This window comes from Acanthopagrus latus, chromosome 17, assembly GCF_904848185.1.
Source record: "Acanthopagrus latus isolate v.2019 chromosome 17, fAcaLat1.1, whole genome shotgun sequence".
Taxonomy (NCBI): domain Eukaryota; kingdom Metazoa; phylum Chordata; class Actinopteri; order Spariformes; family Sparidae; genus Acanthopagrus; species Acanthopagrus latus.
The window spans coordinates 20,642,200-20,652,200 of NC_051055.1; the positions used below are offsets into that span (position 1 = coordinate 20,642,200).

Consider the following 10,001-nt stretch of genomic DNA (forward strand, 5'->3'; position numbering starts at 1 on the left):
CAGCTGTACCAGTTTTGGGTTTTCTTCCCTCAGTTAAGTTTGTATTGTAGCTTTTGTAATGAACACTAGAGGGAGCCAGTGAAGAAACCCTGACTGAAAGTTCATCCATAAAATGTCTCTTATGTTTTCTTTCTGTCCAATCGGTATTTCCAAGGACTGAAAGTTCATAAGAGCATAAGTAATGCCTTTATATTCAAATCCAGCAAAAGGTAAAGGTACAATATGTAAGAACTTTTTTTTCAAAAATTATCTAAAATTTTCGGTATAATCTGAAGGACAAATTATTAATAAGTCAGTGGCATGTGTGTACCGTGCTCTAGGGGTATGTTGTGAAATTAGCATGCTAACCAGTTAGCCCCTAGCCACTTTGTATCTCAAGGAGTGATAGTCTGATAGTAAACAGCACCAGCACCCTCCTGGTCCTCCAAGCCCCAAGTACGGGCTAATGCGCCCGCTTACTGCCAGGCTAACTGAGCTGACTGTAAGAGCAGCAGCAGTTAGTGGTCAGTCTAGTGATATGCTTCCCTTTGTTTGAATTTGACAGCCGTTTCTTACTTATTACACCTTTTTCATTTTGGACATTATGACTGAGTCAGCCTGTCAGAAATGAACACCAAAGACTAGTGTAATGCAGAATCCCATGTTTATTAGACAGTCTTTAAGAAAGATAGTATTGCTTTACTTTGCACATTGTGTGAATCCAGTGTTGGAAAAGAGGCAGTCCAAATTCTAGTCAGAACTCAGAGTTTTTATCTTTCTGTATGTACACAAACCGTCCTTCAAGTTTATCTTTGCAGAGGAAAAGTTAAGCAGTCATATACAGATTCAGATGTATTGCTCATTTGTGCACAATAGACGTTATCATCCATATATCACTCATACAAAAGTCCTCCTGTCCTGAGACAAATGGGTCATCTTTTTTTGTGAGTGCTTAGTGAAGCATGAAAAACATTTTATTATCCCATCTGTCAGTCCAACAGTTTACCCAAAGCACTTTTCAGGTCTAGCTACTGGGGGAGGGAGGGAAGGGGGTGGGATCTTAGGCCAAAATGATGACACCCCAAGTCCTGGTAAATATTGTCCATCAATCACATACAAAACAAGTCAAACACTAAATGTAGACATCTGCAAACTAGAACTCCATTTGAATTAAAATTAGAAAATGAAAAAAAGAAATTAAATGTAAGCATGTAGGGAAATCTACCAAAACTAGGAACAAACGACAGTCTGAAACAATAATGCTCATATTATTCATATGACATAACTTATGCTTTGATATGAAACACAGCATAGCTAGTGTGAAACCTACACAGGCTGCAACTTGACACATATTCAATTCTATCTCATCCAGTGTGCTACCATTTCCATTTGGCAACTGTTCTCGTCGGGTGATCTCTGAATTGCTGCGATAAATGTGCATATATTGAACCGCAATGTAACTATTGAGAGGAATGATCTTTTCTGAGACCCTCTACCCCTTGTCCCGCCCCAGATTCCCCCATAACGTGAGAAGAAAGGTGAGAGCGCGTTGTGACAGAGAGAGGAGAAAATCTTCACATTACAACCCCCTCTCCAACAATAGATAGGACTTGGCACAATTGAAATACCCTCTTCTCAACCTATGTGGCTCCTCGTCCCTCATCCCTCACTCAAACTCCAATTTCGTTTTTTTTCTTTTTCTTTTTTTAAATCTTCCTTCACTGTCTCCCCGGCAGATGTTTACTGCTCTCCTCCTGCTCAGGAACAGCCTCAGTTCCATATCTTGAGGAAGCTGTCCCAGGACCCTGTGCAACACGCCATGCCGTCTGAGGACACGCCGATACAGCTCACCCTGTTGTCGTGACCGGCCAGCACTCCTGGACCACGACGCAGAAGAAAAATAAACAGGATGTAAGTGACACACTGGAGGTTGTAGACGCTTTAATATCAACTTTATCTTCTCCGTTCTCCACTTGTACTCACCCACTCTCTCTGCTTTAAGTGCGTCCCAGATGTTGACGTTAAAGTCATCGTAGCCAGCCAGTATCAGGCGGCCGGACAGGGATGGGGCCAGGGAGGTCACCCCGCACATGATGCCAGAGTCCTGGTAGGTGATGAGCTCCTGGTCGGCTCGCAGGTCGTACAGCTTACAGGTGGCATCGTCAGACCCTGTTATCACTGCGTTTCCATTGGGGAAGAACTGGAAGAAAGAGAGGAGATCAGAAACTTGGCCTCAGGAGTCAGGCCAGGTCAGGTCAAGTCTAAAGTCAGTAATGGAAGTGATCCTCACCCCAATGGCGTTGATGTCACTCTCATGGCCTCCAAAGGTCTGTCTGCACGCGCCCTCTCTGATGTCCCACAGCTTGGCCGTGAAGTCGCAGGCCCCTGAGATGAAAAACTTGAAGTCGGGGGATACAGCGAGGGACATGCAGTCTCCCTGATGTCCTGCAAAGATGGTCTTTTGGGTCCCTGTCTCAATGTCCCATAGTACACTGGAAGAAGATGGACAAAGACAATGTTTAAAAGGCAGTGGAAACAGACATTTTTAGTTCATTTAATCATGCTATAATCTCACCAAGTGCAGTCTCCAGAGCTGGTGATGATCTCACTGTCACTGAGGAAACGGCAGCAGGACAGGTAGCCTGGCAAATGAACAAAACACCAATTGAGGAACTTCAAGAAAAAGCAAACCCAGCTCAGTCAAGTCCAGCATTAGAACACCCATCATACCTGTGTGTGCTGCCAGCTCACGCATGACCTTGACGTTCCCGTCCTTGCCCTTAAGGTTGTAGATGGAGCACATGTTGTCCAGACCGCCACAAGCCACGAGGTTCCCTGACGGTGCATAAGCACAAGTCATCACCCACGATGACTTGAGAGGGATGGCATTCACCTGGGGACACAAGGAAGACAGGTGAGACTCATGTCTTCGACCACTAGAATTACTTACACTTACAATTACTGAAACACGTGAAGGGTCACGCCACCAAAAAAGTAGCATGCAATCTGATAAGTGTCACTCAGCGGTTGCATTGTGGGTAATGTAGGCAGTGGGTTTGGAAAATGAAGAAGAATACGTGAAGAATACGATATCTCTGGTTCTGCAGTATTGATTTTGACCATTTTTTAAACTGTACATAATGGGTCCTAAAGTGTAAAGGGAGTGAAGTCCAGTGGACTACTTTTCAAAACCTAGCACCTACGTTACCCACAATGCAATGTGGGCTATGAGCGAAATCACTGGGGGCAATTTATCTGATTGCACTGGGGCCATAAAAGGTTAAAAAATGTCTGTTTATTTTTTCTTTTTCAACTCTGTTTAGGGAGGACACTGTCAAACAAGGTGATGTCACTGTATTTTAATGCACCAATCAGGACATAACAACATTTGAATAAGAATCTGATGACATTTGATGTTGTCTGGTCCCGTTCTGGTCCATCAGATCGGATGTATGTATATGCACATTGTGATATAATGAAATTTTCAGTGTTAAACTTTTTAGACTCTGACTTCTGCTCAAGTCAAATTTCAATAATTGATTGTTTAGAGAAATTAAGATATAAAGTCATATTATTTTTAGGATAATGAGCGTGGATGTACACTGCAATGTTCTGGCCTTAGTTTAAGCTGGGAAAGCACCTTCATGGCTTCATCCTGTGTACATTTGGCCTCATCTACCATAACTGTAATCTGAATGCACTACTCTTTTCCCCTCCTACCTTGTTGGTTGTGATGCTGTCCCACACTATGAGTTTTCCATCTTGTGAGGCGCTGACACACAGCCTGGCGAGAGTAATTAAGAAAAAGTGAATGAGACAGAAAGAAGGAGACATGAAAGCTGTAAAATCAACATCAAGCATGTGTTCCTATTAATCATCCAGTCAAAAGTAAAGGGTACTTCACAAATCTAATTCCTCGATCTTGCTGTTATTGGCTCACCTCACTCCAATTTTGTGCTGAATGTAATAAAAAACTTGGCTGTGAATTAAAATGGCAGGTGTTCATTCAATTTGTGTCCAATGTGCTGTTTATTTACTTAGTATCAGTGCCCCAGTGCATAGCGTAGATCTTGGCAAGGTGACCCCTTAGTGTTTTCCTGGTCTTCAGCTGGACTCGACCCATCACGGTGATACTGCCTGTTGCTTCTTGCAGCGTGGTGTCCTGCACCGCCTTACGAGCCGCCTGAGGAGCAGAGACAAACACGGGAAGTCACATTACTGCCTGCGCTGAGGTAAGATGTAGTTAGTCGTTGTTAGTTATAGTGAATGGTTCATACATCATCAAGAATTCGCCACCTGTATGATTGAAACAAATAGGGGCAGCATATCACTTCTATTAACTGCTAACTGCTGACAATCATTTCCTGTTTATACATCCACGACTGTGGCTACTGTTAGCCTGTTCGCTCTGTTAGCCGTGCAGCTAGCCGGACTTTTGGGGGTGTGTAGGTGCTAGCACTGCTGGATCGCTAGGAGAAAGACATTTTTCAACTGGTTGGCATGCAAAACTTAAGTCGATATCTCTGCAACACAGTACATAGACATCTTTGACAGAACGTCAACACCGTTATTTCTTTATATTGTGTTAATAGTTTCAGTGAACGTTTTTAAATAAAATTCTTACATATTGCACCTTTAGTCACATAGCTTGTGGTCACATTCACAGACTCTGCCCACACTTTGGTTTACTATTTAACTATTTACACCTCTTGAAGTACAATGTTGCTAAGAGCTAGCTGGTTAGCACACCAAAGTCAATCGATATTCCTGTGATACAATATATACACCTACAAATATGATCAAAACTGACATTTCTTGTCATTCTTGTCAATTTCTGAACAGTTTAGACTAAAATTCTTACATGTTGCACCTTTAATTCCAGCTAAATTTGGCAATAGAGTTGTTTCAAATTTAAATATATCAAAGCGGTAACACCATTATGCTTTATTCAAAGAGTACATTCAAATACAAGCAATTTCTAACCTTAAAAATGTGAAAGTTAAAAATTAAGCATTTTCCAAACTATGGAAAACTTTGGACTACACATTTTTTTACTCAGTTAATTAAAGGGGAAATGGATGGGCCTACTGACAGTGATCTGGTCTTTGAGGCTGTCCGCCTCCTTTCGCAATTCCTCCATTTCACCCATGGCGATGTTTGTCAGGCACCGTCACCAGTGGAAACAGAGAGAGATGGCAGGAAAGATGATAATCCTGAAATGAAGCAGAAGAAAAGCAGAGCAAAAAACAGACTTTAATAACCAAGAAATACTAAAAAACAGTATGTGTATTTTCCAGTAAAAGCATTGACTGGACTATCACTTACATTTAACCTGAACCTACCTGAGAGTTTTAAATCCTCCCTAGCTCCAGTCTCCAAGTAAGTGCTATTTTGCAAGTCAAACTGGCCTCGTCTACTTTGCAAACTTTCATAAACACGCAGGAGCTCGCACAAAAGGCCACAGAACACACCTACATATTCACTTATGTCTGTGAGCAAACATACACACATGCGCACGCGCACACACAAATGCAGGCCAACTGTATGAATATTCATTCAGCATGACATTAACAGAGAAAGTGTTTGCTCTTCGGGAGATGTGACACTTGTTGCGAACACACATCCTCACCCTGAAAGTACACAGAAACCAGTATGTCCTGTAACAATGTCATCAGTGTGTCGGCTCAACAAATTCACAACACTTACAGGTGGTTGGTGCCATTAACACTCCGGTGAACACTCGCCTAATGTTGATGGCTATTGAATTTGCTAATGTCGTGATTAAAGGAGCATTGTTCAGCAGCAACTCAATCACCTAATGGACGAACTCGCGCGGTGTGACAAATGTAATCAAGGCACAAGTGAAAAGGCAGAGTCACGATCTCGAGCTGATTTGACAGAATCAGATCTGTCCAGAGAGGCATGACACATGACCCTAAATTCACAGTGAGGCAGCACGGCGTAACCTCGGCAACATCCTCCTCCTTCTACCAGTACAGATATTTAAAAAGACTTTTCTTTCTTGCATCATGATTTCCTTTATCTTACCTTGCAAACCGACAGCAGGGAATACTCTTGTTGATCTTATCTCATGTGTCCCTGCGGCAATCTCTCTCTCTCTCTTGCACTATTTGAATGACTGGCCTTGTCAAAACACATGACCTAGTGGATTTGCCTCTAATTTGTTTGAAGTGAAAAGGAGAGGAAGGGAGTGAAGGAGGGAGTGACTCTGTAAAAGAAAGAGATTTGTTTTAATTGTTCGCCACTGGCCCCGATCCTTTACCCATCTCTAGTGCTTACAGGGAATGGAAGTTTGGCCTAAAAACATGTTAATTTTGTGGTCTTTAATTCGGTGTGGTGCCTCAAACACCTCGGCATCAACGCTTTGGGTGTCCTGCCTTAAACGGCTGATGAGCACGCTGAGCACACTGAAGTTGCTACCAGGGGATTTTAGGCCTTTGTTCCAGATGGGAAACTGCTTTGATAATGATTGCCGTAATGAATGCTTGAGTGTTTTTAGTCGTGCTATTACCCTTTTGCCATTCTGTCCCCGGGACCCTGCCATTGTTCCATGTGATTAAATGACTGCGAGGGGGTTGCTGGATGTTGAAGTGCATTAACACAGTCAGAGAGAGGAGAGGGGAGGGGAGGGTGGAGGTGGAGGGTGGAGGGTAAGAGGCTAGGCAGGAGAGTGAGTTTTAAATCCTACTGGCTGAGATTTTAAGGGAAGCCTTTTGAATCAAATCTGCTCTCATCCGATTACTGACTGCTCTTTGCATCTGGATAAGAGATAGAGAAAGGGATGGATGTGGAGGGGAGGGGAGGGAGGGTGGATAGTGGGATGAGAAGGAGGGAGGGGGCAGATGGAGGAGGTGGGACGGGACGCAGAGAGTGTTTGCAGTGGGACTGGGCCTGTGAACTTGAGTCTGAGCACCGACTGCGGTGTTCTCAGCCAAAACCCCTGACCGACTACAACTGACAGTCCTTGTATTCATGGTCCAACTTGATCTAAGACTGTAGCTCTTGTTTATTTGACGAAGATGTAGCTGCTCGTTGCTGCTCGTATTTCCATGAAAACTAAACACACTGTACGCGATTTGGATGACATGACAGTATCTGTCATTAGATAAAATGAATTTGTTTTGACGTTTATCACCTCTAGGGTGACGTAAATCGATGATGAGGGTTGATTTATGATGATATTGGATGGGTCTGATTAATTTTGCATTCCATGTCATGATACACCTTTTTTCATCATGTGTTCAAGCCATTGAATTAGCCAAAAACAGACAAAACCGTCATGGAATTTTTTCCTTCATCACTTTCTCATTAGAGATTGTAAATATAGACAAAAAATTGAAGACAGTCAGTGATTTCAAAATAAAATGTCACCGCTGACACTGAGTCCACGCAGGATACATCCACAATTTAACACAGTTTTACCGTGCAGATTATGTCCGACAGCAGTACGAGTCAGACGACAAAAGGAATTTGTTTTTTGTCAGATTATCAATCCACATGACAAAACCAGCCTTGTTTGTTGATCCCATGTAAATCCCGCCGCTGTGTGTTCCATAAACACGAGATAAAGGACATGTAAGTAAATTAAATGCGCGTGGATACCGAACGGCATCCTCAGATCTGACATCTAACAACGTCCTGCACAGTGTAACTTCTAAATTCAGGGACGAATTTGAAGTTAAAGGTTACATCATCAGGGTTCTGTCAAATTACTAAAGTTGATTAATGTCCTCCCAGCCTTCAGCCCAATATTTTCACCGGCTCTTTGATTCTGATCCATCATCTGAGCAGCGTGGTGCAACTTCACATCTACCAAGAGCAAAACATGTAAACAACAACATCTGTCCGTCCACTCACCAATAAGTAGACTCCTCTTGAGATGTTCTTTGGCAGATCTTTAGTCAGTCTTCCTCCAGCGGTCGCCCTCTGGTCGTTGTCATAAGTTCAGCCTGCCTGTTACCACACTTTCTCCCGCTCATTCACTTTTGGTGTCACACACAGTGGGATATTCCTCCGTCACTCACTCTCTCCACTGCTCCTATGAGGAACAGATGAGGATTGGAGGGATGAAGGGAGATCAGTGATGAGGGGATAAACCCTGGGATGGACAGAAAGAGGGGTGGAGGGGGGTGGGGGTGGGGGTTAGTGGTGTACGGTGGGGGTAAAAAAAAAAAAAAAAGAAAAAAGAGAGAGACAGAAAGGGAAGAGGAGACAGTGGGGGAAACCAAACAAGGTGCAGAGCGTGATCATGGGGTCACAAGACTTGAGCCGGGGTGAATCCGAATCAGAAACTAAGACATGGAAATAGTGGAGGGGAGGGCAACGAAGATAAATAGAGGACCTGGGAACATGGCTTTTTATGGTGCTGAGGTAAAAGATGTATGACTGGCAGGAGGGTTTGTGTTTTGTAAACCCAAAGTGAAGCTAATATTAGAAGGTTTACAGGCAGAGAGGGAGAATGGCAGAGATCAGACAGGGCTGAGTGGTGATATAGAGAATAACCGTGGGATTCAGGAGGGAGCGCTTTGTGGTTCATTCTTACACAACGCAAACATGACCAACACACGTGAAAATATACAAATAGTGTACAGATATGTTCTACTGTGACTGTCTTTTGCACTCCAGTCTCTTTCTGGGTGTCAAATAAAACACTTTCTCTCTCTTTTTTTAAAATCATTTATGGCCGGATGTCACATGAAAAGGCTCTCTGAGTTTGGCTCAAATACCGTCTGGTAAAAAAACGAGGCGTCTAAACTTAGATTTTTGTCTTTTAATTTTCGACCTTAGCCGTTACCACTGCGCACGTCACTGCTGCTGCAAATTATCTAACAAAGTAAATCACCTGTATTAGTTATGAAACAGCACATCCTGCTCCCTCTGTCATGAGGTGGCACTTTCAGGCCAGAGAGAGGGCGGTTTCTCATTGGTTAAGTTTGACTTGCCTTTCATGGTGCCTCAGCTGAGTGATCATGGGAAGTGCCCATCTGCGTTTCCCCTGAAGGATAAGTTCACCCTTAAAATGAGAATTTAGTCATTATCTACTCACCCTTGTGCCAATGGCAAGCCGGATGAAGTTTCCTAGTCCAGAAAACATGTCACAAGTTATACATGAGTTAATCATTTTTACATCTAACATACCATAAAATGCTTTATAAACCACACATTAAGCAATTGTTTATTTCAAAGTTGCTACTGATGTTAATAATACTTAAATGACTGAATTTACTGAATACTGTGACGTCCGTCTATGAACATCATTTAGATGGCCTCTGTAAAGTCGCATCTGATCTTTAGAAAGCTTTACAATTTCTCAACAAATGGTCTACAAAGAAATAGTTTATCTAATTTATTGTTTGTTTACTGTGAAATAACTACAAATCCACCATAAATACCAAGTGTTACCAAATTTCCCTTCAGTAGGCATCGTCCTCACTTTAGATCTGGCGACGACAAAAAAGTATAGTTAATTTAATAACAATAATAATGAGTACATCTTAATCAAAGTAATGGGTAAGTTCATTTAACTCAATACATGTGTTTGTTATGCAATTATGAACAATTCTAAGAAACTATGCTTTTGCTAACCACGCTATTATTAAGACATAAAAATGTGAATAAGCATCTCACCGGGTCTTGTTTGGGCCCAGGTACCTACTAATTCATGCTTATTAGAGGGACTTTAACATGAAGGGTTGCCTATTTTTCTATAAGGGACACTGTGTCTTGAATACACACGAAACAAGCTATGAATATTTTAAGTGTCAATACATTTGTCCATCTAACTGCACTAAAAAGCACAGTTTACCAAATCTAATATATTTAAACCTCTGTTATCCAACTTCATTGTATTTGTATTCTCCTTGTGGACAGCAGGTGTAAATTCTTGTTTTATACATGTCAGATAAATTAACTATTTTGCACTTTGCTGACACATGTGACACAGATGCCACATTTTATGTAGAAAAACACGTTCAATTGAGGTGAGCAATGTCTAACAAATT

General features: G+C 42.2%; 1 protein-coding gene across 3 annotated transcripts; it reads right to left on the reverse strand.

Moving 5' to 3' along the window:
* Nucleotides 1–626: 626 nt before the first annotated feature.
* On the reverse strand, nt 627–6,085 carry gnb3a (guanine nucleotide binding protein (G protein), beta polypeptide 3a). Of its 3 annotated transcripts, none has more exons than XM_037075034.1 (9): nt 6,028–6,085; nt 5,072–5,192; nt 4,017–4,162; nt 3,700–3,763; nt 2,710–2,872; nt 2,555–2,621; nt 2,270–2,471; nt 1,963–2,179; nt 627–1,856 (listed from the first exon to the last, which is right to left on the reverse strand). In XM_037075034.1, exons 2-9 carry the CDS (start codon nt 5,126–5,128, stop codon nt 1,750–1,752), a joined length of 1,023 nt encoding a protein of 340 aa, XP_036930929.1. In that variant the 5' UTR covers nt 5,129–5,192; nt 6,028–6,085; the 3' UTR covers nt 627–1,749. The 3 variants fall into 3 exon arrangements, with proteins under 3 accessions (XP_036930929.1, XP_036930928.1, XP_036930930.1); XM_037075033.1 differs by lacking the exon at nt 6,028–6,085 and adding an exon at nt 5,322–5,443; XM_037075035.1 differs by lacking the exons at nt 5,072–5,192; nt 6,028–6,085 and adding an exon at nt 4,257–4,366.
* Nucleotides 6,086–10,001: the final 3,916 nt, after the last annotated feature.

Coding starts and splice junctions, on each gene's coding strand:
- gnb3a (XM_037075034.1), bottom strand. CDS start 5,128: ATGGGTGAAATGGAGGAATTGCGAAAGGAGGCGGACAGCCTCAAAGAC. Junction 3,764..4,016: donor CACTGGGGCACTGATACTAA/GTAAATAAACAG, acceptor TACTCTCGCCAG/GCTGTGTGTCAGCGCCTCAC. Junction 2,873..3,699: donor ACAGCATCACAACCAACAAG/GTAGGAGGGGAA, acceptor TTGTGTCCCCAG/GTGAATGCCATCCCTCTCAA.